This window comes from Ursus americanus, chromosome 35 (assembly GCF_024610735.1).
Source record: "Ursus americanus isolate L20-20 chromosome 35, mUrsAme1.1.p, whole genome shotgun sequence".
Taxonomy (NCBI): Eukaryota; Metazoa; Chordata; class Mammalia; order Carnivora; family Ursidae; genus Ursus; species Ursus americanus.
In genome coordinates, this window is record NC_142161.1 from 16,115,552 (window position 1) to 16,140,420 (window position 24,869).

The 24,869-nt window shown below is 38.8% G+C and overlaps 1 protein-coding gene across 4 annotated transcripts in view; it reads right to left on the reverse strand.

Moving 5' to 3' along the window:
* SLC25A21 (solute carrier family 25 member 21) overlaps positions 1 to 24,869 on the reverse strand; it is a 472,035-nt gene that overhangs the window by 119,621 nt on the left and 327,545 nt on the right. For all 4 annotated transcript variants that reach the window (XM_045799826.2, XM_045799836.2, XM_087859066.1 and 1 more), the window contains one exon: positions 2,599 to 2,682. In XM_045799826.2, coding sequence (XP_045655782.1) covers positions 2,599 to 2,682 — 84 coding nt within the window. The remainder of the gene's footprint in view (positions 1 to 2,598; positions 2,683 to 24,869) is intronic.

Sequence of the window (24,869 nt, forward strand, 5' to 3'; positions counted from 1 at the left end):
CTAAACACAGTCACGGGAGATACAGAGCTAAATGAAAAATGGCCCTTAGGGGACTATATCCTTGGGGTGGGAGAGAGGAGACAGACAGAAAATAGCCACAGTAAATTAGAGAGATGCATGGTATATTTTGCATATCATATATGAATGACTGCTAAAAAAAAGCATGTGGCAGAGAAAAGATGGTCAGAGAGAGAGAGAAGTGTGAATGAAGAGGGATGATTTCTTGTGTGGATGAGGGGGTTGGTCCTGTAGGAATAAGATAACGACCAGCATGCAAAGCTACGAGAATGTGAGCAGATCTGTTGTTCTTAGAGCGGATCCGCGTATGGAGAATGAGCTGGGGAAGAAGGGAGGGCCATAGAAGGACCGGTGCTGTACCACCATAAGTTTAGGTTTTCTGGGCACCTGGGTGGCTCAGTTGGTTAAGCATCCGTCTTTGGCTCAGGTCATGATCTCAGGGTCATGGGATCGAGTCCTGCATCGGGCTCCCTGCTCTGTGGGAGTCTACTTCTCCCTCTCCCTCTGCCCCTCCCCCTGCTTGTACGCTCTCTCTCTCTCTCTCTCTCAAATAAATAAATAAAGTCTTTAAAAAAAAAGAAAGAAAAAATGTTTAGGCTTTCTACTGCAGGGCATATTTTTATATATTATCCAAATACTCCAAAAGTAAACGAATTAAAACAGTATGATACTGGCATAGAGATAAACTAATGAAACAGAATAGGAAATGGAGAAACAGAGTAGAAGATTTAGACGACGTGTTTGTAGAGGTTTGGGCTAGCGTTTCCAATGAGGGAGTAAAAGAGAGCTTTTCCAACAAGTGGTGCTTGGGCAAATTGACTAACCATTTGAAAATAAAATTTCATTCCTACATGCCATACAGTGCATTAAAAAATTTTTTCAGATGGATTAATGATTAAGATGTAAAACATACCAGAAGAAAATATTTATAACCTTGGGCTTAGAAGACATCCTTTCTAATGCGACAACAAGGTCAGATATCACAAAGGAAATGAGAGATATGATCACAAAACCACAATCTTCAAAAATGACAAGGTTCTGAAAGGTGTAAGGCACTATAGCTCTAAGAAAAATGACAAGTTGGGAAAAATATTTGTAATCTATGTCATGGTTAAAGAATTAGTACCTATAATATATACTGAGCTCCTACAAATCAATAAAAAATCTAACCCAAGAAAAATGGGCAAAGACCATAAATAAGAAATCCATGAAAGAAATGACATCTGATGGTTATAAAAGTATGTTCCATCGCAGTTATAATCAAAAGAATGCTTGTAGACAATTTTATTTTTCACCTGTTAGATTATTAACAGGAGACACATGTGGGTGACAGATATACCAAATAATGATTGGTAATGTCCAGTGTTGGAGAGAGTGTGGAGAAATGAGAACTCTCAAATACTGATACTTTTTGGACGATAATTGGGTAACATTTATAATATAAAATGTGCATATCATTTGATCCTGTATGTCCATAGCCAGCAACTTATTTTATAGAAAAAATATATGTGCACACAAATGTGAAAAAATAGTATAAGGATATTTACTGCACCCTTGTTTGTAATAGTGAAAATGCACAACTTAGTGGTCTGCCAAAAGGATTAATTTAATAAATTGCAGCATGTCGATACAAAAATTACTACGGTATTGTTAAAAGTATATATACTGTCATGGAAACACATCCACAACATATGTTTAACTGAAATAAACAACTGGGAGAATAACATCCATAGTATATCTGCCAACAGAGGTAGTGAACTACCAAGGTTAGGAGCATGGGCTTTGAGGTCAAGCAGGCCCAGATTTGAGTCCCAGTTCCATTATTTTTCAGATATGTGAAAATGACTAATTTCTCTGAATCTTGGTTTCTTCATTTGTCCAACTGGAATGGATTCTCATAGAACCTACCTCACAGAGTTATAAGGAGGATTTCTAGTACACTGTAGAGGCTAAGTATATACTAGTTTTTATTATCACTGTTACCATTTTTTGCATACTTATTATTTTCAACCAATTTTCTTACATAAACAACTTCAAAAAGCAAATCTAATATCCTTTGGAAAATTATGCTGGAAGGAGTCTTTAACCGAATCTACACATCAAAGACAATTTTAGCTTGTGTAAAAAAATATTCTATTTATCTAATCATCTAGTAGATAGGGTAACAAATCTGACACATCGATTTTTGACATAGTTCTGTTTTGACTGAATATTCATAAGCCACAATGCAAATAAGGAACACATTTGGACACTATATTCAAGAATCGAAATAAAGAACTATTACATTTAGATAGCTGCTGCTACGAGAACTTTAAAAAATCTCAATGGCACAAAACAGAAATTGTCTTCTAGTCAGCAAATTGATTATTAATACCATTTTTGTGGTAGTTCTTGTGTATACATAGTTTTCAATTGTATTATCAGGAAAAACACACAAAAAAGTGGGAAGGCACCCTTTTAAATATTTTCCTCTAATAACACGAGGAAAACGAGCCATCCAAAATGAGAAAAACATGTTATGTAATAATATGTCAAACGCCTATGTCAACATAAAGTTCATACACAAAGAACCATACATACCCTTCTATTCGGAAAATCGTTCGAAAGCTGTCTCCCAAGCTTTTATAACTGTTTGGATCAGTTGCACATCTCTGAATCTGGAACCTAGGAGTAAAAAAAAAAAAAAAAAAAAAAAAAAAAAATCAAACAAACAAAAAATAATCCAAGTTAAGGATTTTGCCAAATGGCTTTCCTCATTTTTCAAAGTCTTAGGAAACTTAGCCTTTTCAGGTTAATCTAAAATATTCTGGGTTTTGTTATAGATTTTGATTTATTTGCCTTATATAATCTTTACCTTATATTTGCAGCCTTTAAAATTATATTTCTCTGTACTTTAATAGAATTTTTTCATCTGTTTCTTAGCCAGGCAGATGCACCCCGAGGCATTTATGCCTTTTTCTTTTATGAAAAACATACACAGATGTCATAGATTGTTTTAATGCAGAATTCAGAAATCTGAAGGTGCATATGAAACAAATAAGTAGCTCTATTTCTTATCTTAATTAGTGCCCCCTTGATGGTAATTTAATACAAAGGTTAAAAATACAGAGCAGCTAATATGGCCTAACTTTGATCCTGATTGTGAATTTGGAATTCATTCTGGCAGACAGGAGCCTGTGCTTAGAGCAAGAGTTGCAGTCATATTGTGATATAGTTTATAATCCCTACTTCTCCTTCATGATGGAGCAGAGTTGGTCATTACATTCAGGCTGCCTGCATTTTCACAGGAGCACCATGTTCGGTATATAGTTGGTGCTCAGCAAAAATGCTATCGCATTTTAGAAAGCATAATTCTTTTTTTTTCTTCTTTTTGGTTACGATCATGCATCTCCGGACTCTAACCTTCAAAATTTGGGAGTTCCCCAAGGTGAGGGTCTTAAGTTATTTATTTTGTATTTTATCTGGGGTTTGTTTCTAATGAGATTTATGACAAGGACTCTCATTTCCCTACATCCCAGTTGTTCTCCATTTTTGGGTTTCTTTAGTCTGCTCACTACTTGTGTTTAACTTCTTTGTCCCAATTCTGAGTTAAGACCCTTCTGTTCTTCCATCCACAATTTCACCAAAAATTTTTAAACGAATTTTCAAAAACACCTCTTCTATTGTTTACTTTAAGACGCTTTTCTCAGATTGTTGGATTTATAACACGAACACTTCTACCTCTAAGAATGGTGTATTTTATGGTTCTAGGCCTCAGGGAATTACGTTGAAAACTGACACACATATCACAGAAAAGAGTGACTACTTTGCTTTGCCTGATGCAGTTGGGCATATGAAAGGGATGAGTATACTATAAAACTGGAAAGTGAGGCTGGATTGTATTTGATTTTGTAAAGTAGAGAGTTGCTGAACCTAATCATGCAGGAGGGTAGTCATTCTGAGATGAGGAGGTTGAGTATGCCAGCACAGTTCTTCCAGCAGGACACATAGAAATACCAACAAAAATATTTACTGCCTGACTGGGTGGATTGGAATGGGAGTATGGAGGGCGGAACAACCATGAAGGCAGTACTATAATCCTGGTGAATATAATGCCAGAATATCAATGGTGGCAACAGGAATGTAAAGAAAGGGGTAAGCTTGTTGGGTAATCTTTTTCCTCTTTATATATACGCGTGCATGTGTGTGTGTGTGTGTGTGTGTGTGTGTGTGTGCGCGCGTGTGTATGTTTTATGATACATTCAACACGACACTCTCTTGATCCTCTTCAGCCCAGCAAGGAATATTCCACTATTGCCAAAATTTAAAGCATCATAAATGTTCATCTTCATAATGGTTTTGTTTGTCGAATTTAAACCTCTATTAGCATAATCATTTTTAGAAGGTTAGTTTTTAGATAAGAACTAGATCTCTAAAATTTGAATTGTATTGAACTCATCAGAAGATCATGGACCGATACAGCTAACTCATTTAAACTGTTCCAGACCTAGAGGTACACGTGGTGTATGCGTAACCATCGGCCCAGGAGGCTCAGTAAGCAGTTCTGTCTAGAACCAAGAACACGATTTGATGGTCAGGTCGATGGACCGTGTTTGGTATTTCTGGACTACTGCACATAGATGAGATACCTTGGTACTCTGGATAAAAATGAATTAACACTAAACCCAAAATAGAAAACTACATGTACACCCGCACAACAAATAACTTTACATAAAATTTGTTTATACTACAAATAACAACACAGGGAGTGATTTCCAAAATATGATGTTGATTCTCGTGTGAAAAAGAATCTCCATCTCTCCAATTGCATATTTGTAACCTATATTCATTGCTAAGCATGAAACATTTTCTTAGGTCTTCGTTGGGAAGTCCAACATTATTTTCTAACTGTTCTTTTAAGAAAATACTTTAAAATAGTTTTATATATCATAAAAGTATTACATGCTTGTAGATTTTTCTCATAATATCTGTAATAATTCTCAAGTTCACTGACCTCCATCAAATTCCTTTCTAGATGCTTTTTTCCCAAATTACCAAGTATGTTTTAAAATAACTATCATATGAAATAAGATCTATGGGTTTTAAAAAAACTCAGGGTATTATCTTCACTTCAAGAGTCACAATAAATAAATAAATGAGAAAAATAATTTACAATATAAAGAAAAATATTCACGATGTCAAGTAGCACCAGCACCAAATTGCCCAGGTGTTTATCAGAGGGAGCAATTACTGCTTTCTGCAGAGCGTCAGGAAGGAGCTCAGGAAGGAGAAGGGATTTGAGCTGGTCCTATAGGATTCAGAGGCAAAAAGAGTAAGCGGGAGAAAGCATTCCAGGTGGGGAAATGAGAGAAAGGCTAGTGAGGAAAAGCTGTCCTTTCAAGAGAAGTGAAGAAAGAGATCCCCCACCATGGCAGCCTCCCACGTTTCCTTTAGGACAGGTGTTATAGGACTCTGCTGGGCCATTCAGTTGCTCAGGTGGAGACCTGAGTGGGTTGGGAGAGGAAATTTATGAGATAAAGTCAAAAAGCCCAGTAGAGACCATTTGACCTCTTCCCACTCCTCAGCTGAGTACTTCAGTGAACTCTACATGGCCATCTCCCAGTTATGTGACCCTGGTCCTAGAAGGGGCTATAAATGAGTCAGCAGAGGGACCAAAGCAAGTGCATCCCAATGCCTAGAAAAATGACCTTAGCCCCTCTTTCACGGCTGAAGTTCCAGACATCGGCTTTGTCTATGATGTCCGTGTGCTTGGGTAACACTGAGGCGGGTCTTCCGTCAGCTTACACCAAGATGAATACAAACTACAGTTCTTTCACAATTAACTAGTCATCTAACCTTGCTATTGGAAGTCTAGGCACTTTACTTGCTAGTTGCAATTTCTTTCTTTTTGTAGAATCTGACAGATACTATTTCTAACCTGCCATTCATTCAGTTAATAAGAGTTCTTGAATGCTAAGTATGTATTAGGTATTCCAATATTTGGGGCATTGCAAAGAAATAAGACATAATCCTGCCCTTTAGAAGCTTCTAGTTAGGTGAAGGAACTATGCAAATAGATGATTACCATATGCAAGTAATAATAGTGTTTCAGAGTATCCAGTGTCAGCCAAGGAGTTTGACTGGCACTGAGTAGATACCATTATTACTCTTCTTGGAGATAATCTCCTATCTATGTGTAGACTGTAGCTGACAGAAAATAATACTATGCAGAGACACTGGAGGAAAGAGGGAAAATGGGAAGGCTATCTTTGGGCTAAATATCTGTGATTAAATTTTACCCAAGACTTTAGAACAGGCGACAAGAGCAGTGAGTGGAATCCATGAGTATTCCACTTAGAAACTGACTGATGAGTGACGCTGTTAATTATAAACAAGAGTGGCGTCATCACGTGAGGAGAGTCCACAAGCTGTGTTGTACAGCAGTGCAAAAGGATGGGCAGGCAGGGTAAATACTGATTCTTCAGTAAAGCCACCCTCCATTCCTCACTAGGCTAAGGCAGCGGGAGGTCCCATTAAGCAGGTTAAGGCAAGTACAGCTGTCTCTTCTACCGCACATCTCAAATACGGCATGTCTACACTTTGCAGAGAAAGTACATGCAGTATTTAGTTCTACTACACATGACTTGTTGGGATCACAGAGTTATCAGTTCTAAGGAGTCTGTTTCAAGTTGATATAATTACAGTGCATTTTGGTCAATCATGTAAAACAGCAATTTCCTTCTTCCTCTCTACTACATTTCAGCAACTTAAAAGGTTTCTCTCTTGGATTGAAGCTTTACGTCAGCATTATTCCAAGCTGCATTCTGGGCTAACAAATTCTCTCTACGCCCGGGGAGACAATTTTCCAGTTACGTAATATAACTCTTTGTAAAATTACAAAGGCAAAGCCACACTACTCTTGATTGTATTTAGAAGAAAAGGTTGGACCTTTCCATTGTCCTAATAAAACCAGCTTAGACACATCTGGAATCTCCATCTGAGAAACTTCTCTTATTAGAATGAAAACCTGCTGCCAAACTGGCAAATGGGACAGTGGAGTAACACTCGAGAAGTATTCAGTGCCTGACGTGCAGTCAGGATGAACCACAAAGAAAGGCATGTGGCTCAACCCCTATGTACGCCTCATTGCCCAGGAGCCAGCAACCCCGTCTGCTGGGGTGCCAAGCAGCACGGTCGTGCAGACTCCTCCGAGTGGAGGGAACAGCCCTGTCATCCACCGTGCCATAAACATGAAGGGAGTTACTGTGGTAACCACCAGGGCAAAGAAGGGCTGCTCAGTGTTCACAAACAAATGTACAAGCATATTTTTAAAAGTTGAAGAATGTTCTCACTCACTAAACTATTTATTTTTCTCCGAACGGATCGAGAACCATTACTATAGCCTTTCCCACTGCCTTAGATGTGTGCTTAGTCGGTGATACCAAACTTCAGACTAGTCTGTTGTTGATTCTCGGCACAGTTAGAAATGCCAGGTTAGGCATTCAGCTGGTCTGAGCACTTCTTAAGATATGCCATAAAAAAGATACGTCTGTAAGAAATAAAATGACTTTGCTTGCCTTAAAAGCTGTAGGATGAGGTTTTTTTGAAAATTTCAAAATCGCAAATTTATGCAATGCCTTTATCTGCAAAGTAATTTTATATCTATCATATTTTTAAAAAATATTGATGGCTGATGGCATCTATATTGGGGAGGGGAGGCTTTAGGACACACATGTACAGATACACGTATATGCATCTATGTATGTGTATATGTGATTTATAGTATATTTATATGAAGGGTGGCAGTTGAGTTGCAAAGAGTCAGATTGGGGTAGATGATGACATCTGTCCTGAAGCTATGTTCACATAGCACACACTCTGCTTTTTAGTTTGATCATATGATTGTTTGCGGTGCTTTAGGGTAGGGAACTGATGGAGATTCGGGAGGGGGCGAAAGCCATCCAAACCATCCCTTTGGTACTGCCATTGATCCCGAGCAGAGCAGCAAGATAGGAGAAGTTTAGCTCTGGCATCATCTCCAGGTCATTTTCCAGTTCAACAGTAGGCTTGTGCTCTCTCCTATCTTCCCCTCTTCAACTCCACTCTCAGAAAAGCATTCACACCATTTATCTTTAATATAGCTTTTCAAATGAGATGCTATCTCTCAGATTTGTCTGCTGTTAAAGGGATTTCCGCTGTCAGAGGCGAGGTAGACAGGTTTGTTTTGTTTCGGGTGGAGATGCCACCAAAGATAGTCCTGAGTGATACGTTTTCCTGAGTGGAATTGTATGCTACCCTCATGCTGTGGGCTACACACAAATTCCACCTTTCTGTCCGAGGTAAGGACCTGAGGAGAAAAGAGACACAGACCAGGAGCCACTAGTTACAATTTAAGTGTAGCCACGAGTAAGCAGTGAAAACTAGTGAGGTTTGCAGCTTAATCCTTCTTGGCCTTTCTCCTTAGCAGTGAAATGGGAGAGCAGACATTAGAGGACACTTTGACTTTGAAGGGACAGTGACACACAGACTTATATTTGACTTTGTTAGCCATAAGAAAGAGGAAGCATTTCATTTTGTTTTGTAAAGCCCCAAATTCCATATTTTATAGAGGTGGGCGACAGCTAATAAAAATTGTACACTGACAATAAGTGGTGAGGAATCTAATGAAACTCCCTGCCAAGATCTTCGCAAATGTGCTATGAACCAAGATTATTAGTAATTACCAGAATGTTACACATGCTCCTTAATAAACACTTAAGAAACCCACTAATGAATCAAGAGATTAACAGACTAAAGGTTTGCAATTACAGAACACATTAAAAGGATAACTGTGGGAAGATTAAGTAAAGATTTTAATTCACTGTAATTAGCCTATCTTACTGAAATAAGATGTTTCTCCTATGGAGTATGTTTGCTTTCTTACTGGTTGGTTGAGCATGGCCAAAGTCACACTGAACATGTAAAGACATGTCTGAGGCTTTGAAATGTGGGTGTACACGCCTACCTTACAGACTTTGGGAAAAGGCCCTAGGAAGCACATCTTCAGAACAATTCCTACCATGTATATTTGTTTTCTGTACTCTCAAAAGTCACCTTCCACTGAGGCTGCCCCAAGAGAAAAAAAATACCTACTTTCCACGAAAGACTAACCACTGAACTCAAGGGGGATGGGGTCTCTGCATTTGTCACCCCTGCAGAAGACCACGTCAGATGGTGGAGAGACGAGGCTGCGACCTAGGAGATGATTCCAACAGTTTTCTTTAGCAGGTGCTGGGGAGAAAGGTTTTCTTTGAACATTTCTCAGACAAATGTTGGCTGTGGATATTCTGTTTTACTTTAGATTAAATATAACAATAATCCACGTAACACTGCCTTGGCAATGATGAGCACAAGAGTCTTTTAATCACGTTGGAAGGGTGCGGTTTACAGTTCTAGACAGATTTCTGCCTCAACATTTCCTGAGATTTCCATCTGCACAAGAGGCAAAGTGAAGAGTTCTGGGGACATAGAGATGAATAAGCCACAGATCTTGTTCTCTAGAACAGAACAAACAGGTGGAGGGCAGGGAGATGTTAGTAGTTCGTCATAAAATAAGGCAGAATACAGGGGCACCTGGGTGGCTCAGTGGGTTAAGCGTCTGCCTTCAACTCAGGTTATGATCCTGGGGCTTAGGATCCAGCCTGATGTCTGGCTCCCTGCTCAGCAGGGAGTCTGCTTGTCCCTTTTCTTCTGCCCTACCTCCTCCCCCCTACCCCCCCCCCCACTCATGCTCTCTCTCTCTCAAATAAATAAAATCTTAAAAAAAAAATAAGGCAGAATACAAATGTTAAAGATTCCGGGAACTAGGTTTGCCTGCAACTTAAGCATTGCTTTTGCTTGCTGGGTTTGAGACTTAGGCCTGGCATCAATTAGCACCCCAAACTAACGCTAACAAATCCACAAGGGTCATGAGTTTGGCTCTGTCTGCGCAGTGACCACCGACCAAAGTTCAAAAGCCGTACCCTTACATGTTTGGCTGCTTATCAAATTATTCTAAAAATTCAGGGAAAAGAAAGATATTTTTCCTGAATGTTGCTCAGTCATCGCTCTGAGAGAGTCTCTTCATAAAAGAAATAAAGACCTATGCCTGGTAAAAATTAAGATTTTGCCTGTTTAAAGTCTGAATGTCTTTACTAGGTGTAGGGGGGCCGGGCTATGCTTTGGCTTAGTGTTTATGATATTGTAAAGAAGACCAATAAATTTCTCTATGTTATTTTAAAACAGTTTATAATTTGAAGAAATATGTAACCTGGAGTGCTCAGTCAGCCTAGATAATTACTGCAGATAAAGTAACACATCTTGGCAAGGCCACAAAAGCAAGGGAAATCTTCAGTGCCATGTAATTTTGAACACGCTTTTGGACAGAGCCTCAAAAATATTATCTCTCTGAAATATCAGATCAACCCAGATAGCCTGATTATACTTTAAGTAATTTCCTGTGATCCCAGACACATCTAACTGCGGTCTCCTTTCACAAGGCAGGGAGATTTAAAGTCTGATATGCTTTGTACATTTCACAAATCACACTTTGACTATACACTTCAATATTCTATAAATGGTTCATCGTTTTGCCAAGCACAAGTTTTGTTACAATAAACATTTACCTGTGTGTCTCTGATTAGTGTGATGAAATAGATCTAGCCTTGTACATCTTACACAATTATAAGACATATGGTATTCCTGGTATGTCAAATCTGCAAAATTTGACATTGTAAGATGAACCATGATAAGACAGTTGATTCTACCATCTGGCACACGTTCTTCCAGTTGTTTATGTTACTTATGGGATAATAACTAAGAACACTGACGATATAATTCTAAAATTTATTTTAATGACAATATGCTAGTTAACAAGTCAGAGACAAATGATCATTAGAAATTACAACCTAAATCTAATAATGTTAAACCACAAGCAATAAAACAGGCTAATTGACATGGCTGTATAATTAAAGTGCTCCAAGCATAAACTGGTCTCAATTAAACACAAGCCTGACTAGCATGACTTTCAGTATTTTGCTTTGTAAAATACATGTCACAATATAAAATAATGCTGATAATATAAAAATATAGGGCTGCCACTTTTTGAATATACGTGTGTATGTATGCGTATATTTAATTAAACTTCATATTTAATGTCGACAAATGACCAGATGCACCTACCTATATTTTCCCAAGTGCACTGATGTAGGCTGGCCATTACAGTGGTTAATTAGCATGAAATCAAATTATACATGGGCAGGGAGGGAAGGATGGATCACAGGTTGGAAAATAACGCATAAGCAAGGTAATGAGAATAGAGAGGGTGACATCAGCTTTAGCAATCAAGTACTAAAATTACTATAGTCATGACGAGTATCGTTTTCACATATTCCCAAAATAATTATAGTTTTAAAAAATTTGACCCCCACCCCCCAAAAAAAGGCAGCTATATTCTTTCTCTCTCCAATCCTCCCCACCTACCTCCTTGGGTCAACAGGTTTTCCTAATGTTCATCAATAGTACCTACTGCCTGGTGACAGAGAACCACGCGACATCATTCTCACCTGTTGAACTTCAGCTCATTGCTCGGGATGGCACTGAAGTTCTTGGTTTCCAGCCTCCATAAAAGATTTCCAGAACAGGGAAATTGAAAGCAGTCAAATCTACCAGAACCCTCTCACTGGCCCTGGGAACTGAGCCACTTCACATAAACTAATTATGCACTAGAGACTGTAAGCTGGGGTCCCGGTGAGGGAGAATGTCAGAGAATATAGTCTCTAAAGACCTAATATACCATTCCATTTTATTTTAACTGATCAAATGTGCCTATTTTATGGTTTATTTAGCATTGATAAGGAAGGATGTTTTCAACAATGTCAAAGGGAGAAGATTAAGAGAGTGGGTGGCTTCTTTGCATTCATAAGCATAAATGCTTATGCTAGAAAGAAATTTGGGGAATGGAGGTAAGAAACTTGGCTAGTAAGGAAGAAAATATGCTTATGCTTATCAGAGTTGAGGAAAATTTCAAGGGAAGATTTTATTTTTATACCAAGATTGACCTCATAGGTTACCAAGATTTGGATCAGTTATTATTGATTCCAAATGAGGACTAGAGTTTTCAAAAGCATTTTATAGGTGGACAGGACCCAAAAATGACCAAAAAAGTGGTGATCGTACTGCTTACTTATAAATTGCTTTCAACTTTGAGAGCATTTTTACATCTGTGATCTAATCTCAGGATACTCCTCAGTTTCACAGTTCCTTGTATTTGTAGGGTAAAAATCACTTGAAAAAGGGGAAAAGAAAAAGTATCAGCTTGGATCTAGAAAAGCATCAGACTAGAGGGAATAGGTTTCCCTGAAGTCTTTCACCTTATTTTTGTCTCTAGGTCAGAGAATGTCTAGTAAAATTACTTCTCTAAAACCAAGCTTTTTTCATTTGTTAAAGAGGGAATAATGTTACTTGCATGCCACCCAACTGACTTCGAAGTTTATCTCTGGAACTCTAAAAAAATTGGCCCTGAATTAACTGTTGTGGGGACAGCCAGGTTTCAGCGATGAATTGACTGTGTTAATTTGATTTGATCCCTCATTGTCTGGAGTATAGACTGTGGGTGGAGAGGGATCTCTCATGGGGGAGGTAGGATGGACATCTTTGTGGAGGAATTTGGATGCGGTCTTATTTGAAGAGTAAAACATCATGTGATTCCTGCCAGCCCTCTCATTGTAGACAACTAGACTGATACACTGTAGACCAAAACCAAAACCAAAAACACCCCCTGACCTTTCTACATTTCTTTAGCATCTATTCTATGGGGTTTATTTCCAAGCTTACTGTCTGCCTGGGGAACACTGTCAAGACCAGTATCAACTAACTCTGTAACTTCTCTCTCTCACCCCAACTGCCACTTCTCTCTTCCCTCTCTCTAACTCTGTTTTTCTCAACTATATGCTTTTAATAATGAAGATTCCATTATGACAGGAACCCATGCTCAAGAGAGCCCCAGTGGAAGGGTGTGGTTTCATCATCATCAAATAACAAGCTAAAAATAATTAAAAATGACTTAGAACACTGGCAACAGAAGAGATGCATGAATTATTTCCACCCAGGAGCAGGCCTAACTTGGCCACAGAACTTGTATGGGAAACTTTGTTTTACCAATTAACCAAATATTTAATAAAAGACAACTAATACATTTGGCCAAATTACAGGTGGGTAGTTTGGTGGATAACAAAGCACATCAAGACCATTCCAGTCATGTAATTTCATAAAACGATGATCTTATTCCAACCAGCAGCTTTTACATAAATGTAAATTTGCATTTTAAAACAATTATTCTAAAAAACCTAGCTTTCTACTCTATAAATTAAGATTCAGATTAATTGGATAGCTTGGTTAATGTAGGTTCCCTAAAATCTTAAAAACTAAACATAAGACATTCACTTAAAATGAGACCCAAGTGAGAAACCTAGAGTGAACACCTAAGAGTTAAACCTCCTCCTCCAAACTTCTGCGAGGGTGAGTTCTCGTTGTCTCCAACGAAACTCTGCTCATTTGCAGTCAATTAATCGTCATGAGTTCTGAGTATGACGATTAGATTTTTTTAACGGTTTAAAGGGTAAGTTTTATGCATATCTTACCACAATTAAAAAAAAAAAGCCTTATTCAGTTTAAGGATGCTTCACAGCCCTTTCACCATCTCCCCAAGCTGTTCCCCAAAAAACCAGTTTGGTTGAGAGCATGATAGGAAGATTAGCTCAACACAATGGCAGTGTTGAAGGAAGATTTTTTGTGGGTGGGGTGGGGGTGGGGAAAAGGGAATCAGTGATGTAGGAAAAGAATTTAGTGCAGAAAACTCCTGGGGGATCCTGAGCTTGTCTCATCCCTCAAACACAGCTGGATAGTTACCAAATTATTCTAAACACCCAAGAAGTCAGTCAGAGGTCTGAGAGAACAAAACCACAAGGTTACAAGTAGTAAAGCGACCACTTTCTGGAAGGTAGGAGTTGTGGAAGTTCCCTTGGCGGAGACATAGCTGAAGATTAGATTCAAACACTGGGAGTTTTAGCTCCTCCCCCACAAGTAAAACCTTATTGTTGAGTACAGAAGTGCAAACAAGTATTCTGGAACACTGAAATTTACAAAGAATTCATGCCAACTAACATTTGCTGAGTGCCTACTCTGTACAGGACACTCACATGTTAAGACTGCTTAACTCAGACACTGACCCTGTTACAGAAGTTTGCATTCTAGGGGCGCCTGGGTAGCTCAGTCAGTTGGGTGTCCGACTCTTGATTTCGGCTCAGGTTATGATCTCAGGGTTGTGAGATTGAGCCTGGTGTCAGGCTCCATGCTCAGCATAAAGTCTGCTTAGGATTTTCTTGTATTCTCCCTCTGCCCCCTACCCCTTGTCGCACACACACACACACTCTCTCTCAAATAAATAAATAAATAAATCTTAAAAAAAAGAAGTTTGCATTCTAATAGGAGACAAACATGTGGCATTCAAACATGAATAACAGGCAAGTCTTCCTAGATTTGTCATATTCTTGCTTGCCCCCTTGAATAGTACACAGGAAACCCAACATAGCATGTTCGCAGTGCCTGGGGTCAGTGGGGGCCTTCCAAAGGGGAATTATCCTTCTGTGCTGTTACCCTGGGATCTGCCTACACTAATGGCCTCACAGTGCTTTTCTGGTTCTTTGTTTCTCTGTATGGTTTTGTTCTACCCCTTATTGCTAAGCAATGAGCTATCTTTTCTTGCACATCATTGTGTTTGCCCCAAGCCACTCTCCCTGCTTCCATCTTCCCCTCCCCCTTTTCTCTCCTGCATTCCTCCCGTGACCTTTCACTCACCACTTGAAACCCAGCAGTGAATGAAGGACGAGATAACTCAGCTTGGTCATGGCTCTCAGAGAGGGCCGCAGGGGCCATATTATGAGTCAGGTCCGTGAGCATCAGTGCCTGGTTCTTGTAACATCTATTTTGGCTGTTCAGAGACCATTTTCTGCATGTGTTTTGTTTCTCAGTTCTGTGCCAGAGTTGAGGTTCTGAGATAAGTGGGCCTCTGGCTGAGTTTGAACTTTCCCTGAGAATGGGCTGTCCTGAGAGGAGAGAAGGGGTAGATAGTCTCCATTTTCCTCTCATATCCTCTTCCCTAGGCTCTGTGGTCATGCCCAGGTAGAAGACCTCAGGCAGGGACAGTCTCTCCTGCTTGTGGGAAGGTAGCCCTGCTGCCACGTGCTCCTATCCCTCTGGGATCCTTCCACTCCATGGGCTTACTAAAGAGTCCTGAACAAGAACTAATTTATAACTTACACTAAGGATGATGAGGATGGCACACAGCAGAGCTGATGCCAGCCATAATGATTTCTTCATTCTGTTCCCCTATTTGTTTTGTGGGTTCTGTTCCTGTTTGTTTCTTCAAATAAGATGCCCTTCCTTTTTCTTGGTATGTTTTCCACTTTTGCATTATGAACCATGTGGTGTCTGTTATTTAGATTCTCATAAATGCATGTTTAGTTTGAACATTTGAGGAAAATATTCTTTTGAAAAACCTATATTTTTCAGAATTCTGACCAAATCACTGTGGTTTTCTGTTGGCACTGATGATATTGCACTATCCTTTTGGGAGAGAGAAGAGAAAGAAATATAGAAGAGAAAAGAAAAGGAAAGAAAAAAGAAAGAAAGAATGAAAGAGAAAGAAAAGAAAGGAAGGTCAAACGAAAGAAAAAGAACCACTGCAAAGGATTCTACTTCCCAGTACAAATACTTTCGGAACTGCTAAGCCCATTCTTACTCATGTGTGTTAGGTCAAATTCTGGCAGAAATCATAAGACAGCTGCAATTCCATACTTTGAAATGTCTATTAAAAAAATCTTGATATAATTTATAGAATAGTTGGCAGGTATTCCCCGTTTTTTCTCATTCCCTTGAATGTAGACAACTTTTGGAATAAAGGAAGGGGAGAAATGAGTATTTTCAATGGTGAAGTCAGTATATTCACAACTTTAAATGTGATGCCAAGAGATCTTTATGCAGTGAAGATTGGTTTGAGTGTGTATATATTTTTAGTAATATTACTTGTGTCAGATTCAGTTTCAGCTAACTTAAGTTTGGGACTGAAGACAAAAATTTACCACAGGTAAACAAATATACAATGGAAGACACTACACTTTTAGATACAAATCAGATAAAGAAAATTTTCTTAAAAATCTCAAGTTTAAGCATTCTAGAAATTTAAAGGCATAAGCAGATGACTTTTTTCATTATATTGCAATACCAATCCTAAATGAACATGGCTTCACCAAGGGCTTTGGCTGCTAGGACTGACATGTCTCAAAGTAACTCACATCAGGGAGAAAGTGGTTATTACAGAGACTGTGTGGGACAAAATAGTGTAATGAGGTCTCCTGGGAACTGGGACTGGGCAGGGGAATACATCAGGGACTGTGGTGGAAGCAATAAGCAGTCCACTAACACCTTCTGCTCCCTTTTTCATTGTGTGAAGTTGGTTTGGGGAGATACCTACACCGTCTGATATAAGTACATCCCAGCGCCCTGTACATCCAGATGTAGGTCATGTGACTAGTTCTTTTGAATGGAATCGAAGTGATGTAATGGGTCACTTTCAGACTGACATTCTTATGAGTGGGGCTTCTTCATTCTCTTTCCTGCTTTACCCAATGTACTTTTGCAAGATACATCTTACATCAACACTAGTTACACCTGACATCAAACCTGTCTCCTCTGCAAGAAGGAACCAGAGGACTCTGAAGCTTTAGTGGGTACACAGCTACAAGGCAGAAGGAACCTGGATCCCTGTCTCACACATGCTTTCTTGGGATAAACACTGAAATTTAGGGGTTTATTTGTTACCGCAACTAGATTTGCCTTAACTGATCCAAGGACCAACCTTGTACTGTGTCTCTGTCTCTCTCTGTGTCCCCTCTGTAGACCAGTTCCTTCTGGTTATTCATGCTTCCTGCTCCCCCACAGCATGCACTGACTTTGATAAAGCTACCCAGCCATGGTGTAATAAGACACAAACCTGATGCCCACCAGTAACTCGTTTCTGCCACAACGTGAGCCAAATATCTTCTGTTTGCTCCTCCAGCACTCTCTCCACCCTTTTCCATCCTGTTCGTTGCCCTGAGAAGTGATCCAAATTGATTACATCAAAAGAATCCTATGTTCTCTGTCTTCCAGTTGGATTTGGTCAATGAGAAAGCCCTGGCAGGTGACAGGAGGAAGGGAGGAAGATGAATTTGGGCTATTTATTTGTCTGGTTCCTTCCTGTGAGGTTTCCTCAGGCTTGTCTCTGTCAACAGAAGCTCACCGCTCCTCTCAAGAAGCCCTCTCTTCGCGACTTTTGTCTTTCAAGTTTTGGTAACCTTTCCCTTCACGCATGCCTTTGAGCTTAGAGACAGCTTTTCCTCCTGCTGCTGGTAGCCTCGGGATCCTGAGAGTTCTTCCTTATGATTTCTTTATACCCTGCCCATAGTTTTGTTCTGAATCCATTTATAAATGCTTCCAATTATCCTAATTTGAGAGAACTACCTGCTTCCATTTCACTGCAAAATCATATCCCAGTTAAAATTCTCTAAGGAGTCAGTTGTCTACCACTGGCTCTCTTAGCCATGTCCATGGGATGGAGTTATTCTGCAAACATCACCTCAAGCCCACCCCTGCAGCCAAGCCTGTGAGTGATGGTGACTTGCAGAGAAAGAGGAAGTTTGCAGGTATCTCGAAATAGGTCTATCAAACCATACATCTTCATATCTTCTGGTAAAAGTTCCCCTTCATTTTTCACTCCTGTTTAGCTAGATAATTGCCATCATCTCCATTGTATTTTTTTTTTTCCCTCTAGTGGATTGCCTTATCACGGAGAGAGCACATTATTACTTTTTATAGGATTGTGTATTGTGAACAGTGAATGTTCCTACTATACCATTTAGAATCCAATTCTTTAGATTCCAAAGTGGAAATGTTTTAAAAACAAAATAGGAGAAAAAAGTACTAATAACCACAGATTAGTGTTTTGGCCATGTTATTTTTTAGGGGGAGAAATGTCTTTGTACCAACCTGGATATGCCATGGATATATGATACAATATTTGCATCCAAAGAGCTCATCAATTTTCTCTTGGAATTTTTTTTTTTGTGTATAGTTCACTTTCTTTTTACTGCCATTAGTATCCAGCAAAAGATGTTACGTAAGCATACAACTGAATTAGGAATTATTATTATACCAAACATCTCACCGCTTTCATTCAATGTAAAAAGTGCGTTATACATGGGGAGCCAAGCAGTTTTGATAAGGTGCCTAACTTAAGGTAGTATAAAAATTGTGTGAATATCCAGGTACAGAAGCCAAATGTTACATTTTAAGGGTTTATTTTTTCTAAATATTTTATTTTAAGCCTTTGGTAGTAACAGTTGTATTCTTTTTCTTATTTCAGGAAAAGGGGAACTAGAAAGCACTCACCTGCCTCCCCCGGGAGAAGACAAAATGGAAGACAATATATTTTTTCACTCTATTTAAAGTCACATGTTTTATATAAACTGAAATAAGGTTAATATTGCAAGATAGTTATTTTTCCAACTTAATATATGTATATTTAAAGATTTTATTTATCTATTTGAGAGAGACAGAGAGAGCGACAGAGAGCATGTGCGGGGAGGAGAGGGAGAAGCAGGCTCCCCGCCAAGCAGGAAGCCTGACGCCAGACTCAATTCCAGGACCCCAGGATCATGACCCGAGCCAAAGGCAGACATCCAACAAACTGAGCCACCCAGGCACCCCAAGTTAATATATTCTTAAGAAATATTATTACCACTGCCCTTCACCATACATAGGAAACCCATACCACCCGCTCCTCAATTTCCTGCATCATCAATTTCATGAGGGGGATATATGCAAAAGCTCAGACTTACTAGGACTTCATAATGGGATTCAAAGTGGGAGGTGGTTATCTGTTTTCAAAAGTCATAGATTGATCATATAGCCACAGCACTGCCCCCCTCCTGAAACTTTCCAGCACACACACACACATACACACACACACACACAGCTAAAATCAGAGAAATAAGCTTAGAAATTGGTCCAGCATGAAAGCATCTTATTTACACTGATTTCTAGTGCATATATAGAAAGCGGATTATCTTTATTTTATCATGTTTCTTCTAAATAGGAACTACCTACAAGGAGATCATTAAAATAGCACTACTGTTTAAATAAATTCCTCAAAGGCCTAAATTTGCACTGTCCAGTATGGAAACCACTAGTCACATGTGGCTTCTGAGCAGTTGAGATGGGCCTAGTGCAACTGAGGAAATGAATTTATTTTATTTTAATCGATTTAGATTAAGAGCTAAAGAACTGTAAAATATTTTTCCATTAAATATAACTTCATTGTTTTCCTAGGATTACACTATCTGTTGCATCCCAGAGATGTATATAGCAAGCATGTACTTTTTACTTTCTAATATCTGGCTAACAACAAATTGCAATTATGTGTATGTCTCACATTATATTGAATTGGAAAGTTCTGGCTTAAAAACTAAGATCTAAGGCTGAAATACTTTTTTTTTTTTTTCCCTATAGCTTCACCCTAAATGGAGCATTATCAGAGTAGATTCAAGAGTTAGGAAACCATCCTGAATTTTAAATTCAGTTCCTCTCTTATAAGCTTGGTGTTACTTATTGTATAGTTTCATTACTTCAATTGTTTATATAGGTTTAAAATGAAATAAGTTTCATCACAGGATAACCTTATTATGCCAGTTTTGAACTGATTAAAGATGAAAATATGTCTTTGGTGCTCCTTGAACAATCTTTTATAAGATGCGTCAACTTAAAATGAAGCCATAGTGGTTGTAAGGCCGACAAAAATGTTTTCTGAGAAATCCAAAATGGAATCTACTGGATTAAATTCCAAGCCAAATTAGGAACATTGAAAACCCTCTTAAATACACAATGTTCTTTTCCTTCAAGCTATTTGAGAGTTGCAGCTGAAGAAATCCGTGTGATCTTTTCCAAGTACAAAATTTGAGGAAGATCAATACATAGATATGCTGAAGTCATTTCCATGCCTGTGTCTTTGCTAGTTTGATAAAACTAGCAATTAAATAGAATCTTCCAAACATAAGGGATTGTTAGTATCGTCTCAAAGAAAGTCAAATCTTTCACTGGAAAACAGAAACAGCCAGTTCCTCAGGACAGTTTTGTGGAGAAGCTGGAGCTGTTTATGGAGAGATAGTGACTTGAAAATCACCAGCGTGTAATGAAAATTGAAAAGTGTTTTTTTTCTTCCACATCAACCTAATGACTCTATGAAAAAATACACATATCTTCATTATCATGAGTCACAACAATGATTCGAGATCTTCTAATATAAATGGTATGTCCTTTGTTTTTCCTTAGACAGGACAAGAGACAAAAACTGGAAAGTTTGGGTCATATGGATCATGGCAGCACTGCTATGTCTGGAATTTTCTTATAAATATCCTATTGCTTGGAGCCTCACAGGCCTGGCTAAAACAGCAGGGACAATCTCGTTTGCACTTTTATAGCTGTAGAGGGATTTTCAGGAGTTAAAACAATTTTCTATAATATTCCGTATTAACGAATCTGAAGTGTGATCATTACACCTTTTCATGCTTTTCTGTGAGCTGACAATTTGGAAGTAATTAAAAAAAAACAAACAAGATTACAAACAACGACAACAGGAAGGCATTCTTGGGTACTCAAAAGAATCTACTCTGCAACGATTTTTTACTGCCTGTTCGCAGCTCTATGCCCCTTTAAGATTATTTTTTTAAACACTATAAATGGCTGTTTCTACCCTTGTGCCCTTGTGAAAATCATCACTTCAAAGGAATGTCTTGTGGCATCGTACAATAACTAAATAAATCTCAGCAAAGTGGATGCAACCCTTTCTTGTGCTAGTAAACACCAGAGAACATTATATCAGAGTCTCCTTTTACTTATGTTACAAATGTTCGTTGTTTACCAGCATTTGAATAACTTTACTTTTCTTGAAATTAGGAAAATACTAATATGTCACTAAAACGTAAAACTTCCATATAAGTCCATTAAAGTTACTTTTTCAAGCCATCTATAAATTCTACCCTAAACTACACCAGGCAGGCATAAGGATACTAGAAAACATGACATACAAGGAAGTTTAAAAATCAGAGTCAATGAGAAGGGAATTCAAAGTAAATATACAGTACTATTAAAATAAATTTTATACACACACACAGAGAAAATAAATAAACGCTTAAAGGAGATAGGATATACACATTGAGTTGATGGACTGGAGACTAGATGGGGTTAAACGGAGAAAACTTATCTGAAGCAGTTAGCTTGGGATGCCAGGAAGGACGGTTCTGGGGCAGTGAGCAGAGTGTTTTCATGGCTGGATGGGAAGCTAAACCAGCACAGAAAAGAGCCTTGTTAGAGAGTTTTAAAAGGAGATATGTGTACATCAGTAAGCGCTGATAAAACCTTTTCCTATGGAGTAAACATATGGTTTTTGAAAGCTTAGGAGGGCTGTTCTAGAAGTTTAGGGGGGAAAAAGCACATGTAAAGTCGAAAGGAAGTAAGTACCTGAACAATAGGCAGAAGTGAGAGTAAATTTTCCGATAGCTGATTTGTATCTATTTAGGAAAGGGCATCGGCGTCCACTGAACTTGGCTCTAAGAAGGGAAAATTGTGCCAGACCAATTTAATTTCCTCCCACAGAATAGTGACAGGCAATGTCAACTGACAGGAAGCAGTAGTAAAAAAAAAAAAAAAAAAAAAAGGATGTTAAAATAGGCCAGGCATGAGAGAACCAAAATCTGGAACACAAACCTGATAAGGGGTTTGGCAAGGTAAGGATACACGTAGGTAGAGACAGACCTGGATTCAAATCCTGACTGTGCCAGTTACCCACTGCATGAACTTGGACAGGGAGTTTAAATTTTTCTGTTTCTTTATCTGGAAAAGTGATACCAACCTTTGCCACTTGCAGTGAGGATTAAATAAGACAATGTGTATAAAATGCATGGTACCTATATTTCCCAGTAAGTATTGGCTTCCTTCCACCCCTTCTCAACCCAACCTCTCCTCCCTTCTCTTTCTCTAATTGCCCATACACCTTGGAAAGAAAGATTCATGAAAAGGCTAAGAATAAAGCTCTGTGAAAACAGGAAAAGGGACACAGCCCCATTTCCTTTCACTCTTAAACTCTTGTTACAGGTTTCCTGGCTCTACAAGGAACCATTTACACCCATTTGGCATTCTCACAGCGTTTCCCAGTTTTTCCTTGTCAAATGTCAAGAAGCTGAAGGAAACAGCCTCCTTACCAAGTGAAATTTTTTTTTAAAAAATTCTTTATTCATATATATATATATATATATATATATATATATATATATATATCTCAAGTAAAATGCAGTGCAAACACAAGTATGAACACCAACTAATGGTAACCCTATTAGTGCTTAAAAAGAGCCACCCCACCATGTCAGCTTTACAACTACAACCTTCAACTAGAATATCAGTTACTTGGTTCTTACAGATTTGTCCAGTTTGTTCAAGTAAACAAAAATCAATTTCCTAGCACGCTCTATAACATCTCGATAACAATTTAACACCTATGCGTAAAGAAAGAATCGGGGATTATACAATCACTTAGTATGTATTATTTCTAGACTGAGCAGACATAAGTCTTTGAGGATTAATTTCATGCTGAGGGTTAAATTTCACTTTCATGATAGGCTAACCATTGCCTGGGGCTGCACAGATAATGAACCTGCCAAGGGATTAGCAAGGAAACACTTGTGTTATTATAAAGCGGGTACACTTCCCTTTCTAACCAAGTTCATCCTACATGACATTAACAAATTACTCCCTCTCTCTGCCCACATTTCAATATAATGTGAGCCAACAAGTGACCCCAAACCAATAGGACACGAGATAAGATCTTCCCTGTGCATGAATGGCTATTAAACTTGTCTGTGAGAGCTAGACCTCCTGCAGGGAAACACAAGGCATTTTATCTCCATAGGGCCCCTGCCTCCCCTGCAGAAACCTTTCTTTGGTCATAAAGCCTCTAAATGGACACAATGCCAAGAGGTAGAAATGTCTTAACAAAAATATTTAGCCTACAGAAAAGGCACTCTCCAGAAAACACAAATGACACAATTCATTTTTGACAAACTCGCAAGGACCTAATATCTTCTAAATAAGAATTTAATGGCTTAGCATTTGCTGAAGTATGTGTTAAGAGAGATTTCTGATTTTTCCGATAAAAATATCCTTTACTCAACAGGCCCTCTCTTAAATAACAGCTATGTACATAGACGTCAAATCTGTTGGCCTTTTCTCAGGTTTCATTCTCAGAAGATCATCTTCTGCGGGCGGCGGCAGGAGAGGAACTCCACTGGGCGACACTTAACCATCGTGTCCCTCCAATTGTGGTCTCTAGGTACTTGTCATATTTCTACTACTTGACTGCAAGCTCCCTCAGGGCAGGGAGTTCATCTTAACTTACCTTTGCATCCCCTCCAGAGTCTGACCAAATATCGTCACCGAGGGACAAGCAGCTACTATTGGCAGAATAGAATCTAACCAGCCTCTACCGTTGACCATATCCTGATCCCATGGCACAATGTTTGGAGCAAAGAAAATCTAACAGATAAACAGAATACGTGGCTCCTGTTATACATGAAGTTATAATTTAGGTGTGTTTAGTATAAATTAGAAATTCTTTTGTAAAACAGTACGGAGGTTCCTCAAAAAGTTAAAAATAGAGCTACCCTATGAGCCAGCAATTGCACTACTGGATATTTACCCCAAAGATACAGATGTAGTGAAAAGAAGGGGCACGTGCATCCCAATGTTCATAGCAGCTCTGTCCACAATAGCCAAGCTATGGAAGGAGCTGAGATGCCCTTCAACAGATGAATGGATAAGGAAGATGTGGTCCATATATACAATGGAATATTACTCAGCCATCAGAAAGGATGAATACCCACCATTTGCATCGACATGGATGGAACTGGAAGGGATTATGCTAAGTAAAATAAGTCAAGGAGAGAAAGACGATTATTGTATGATTTCGCTCATATGTGGAACATAAGCAATAGCACAGAGGACATTAGGGGAAGGGAGGGAGAACTGAAGGGGGGGCAACCGGAGGGAGACAGACCATGAGAGACTATGGACTCCAGGAAACAATATGAGGGTTTCAGAGGGGAGGGGGGTAGGGGGATGGGTTAGCCCGGTGATGGGTATCAAGGACAGCATGTGTGGTAATGAGCACTGGGTGTTATACACAACTAATTAATCATGGAACACTACATTAAAAACTAATGATGTACTGTATGGCGAGTAACATAACATAATAATAAAAAGAAGTGCTTTTGTGAAAAAGCTGATCCGTTATTGAATGGACCAACTGCTGCCAAAGTGAGACCAGCAACTTCTCTAACTTGCCAACGAGCAGCAGGAGGAGAAATGCAGCATGTTTAGGATATCCATTGGTATGTGCTACAACTCAACTTGGTTCAGACCATGAATGTTATGGGAAAGCACAGTATAAGTTTATGATATATCAGTGCACCTCCATTCAAAATACTGTCCTGTGCACAGTAGATAATGTTTCTATAAATTCACATTCTTATTTGCCAGCTTGAAGGCTTTAGTATTGGGCCTATAATGATCTCATTGTATTTCATGTATATTCTCAAACTAATAAAATATGTAACTCTAAAACACAGATGTGTTGAATGCTTACATGGAAGCATTATGTAATGAAGATGGAGGGATCTAAGTTGGACTTCTGAGCTCCGTTACACTGAAGC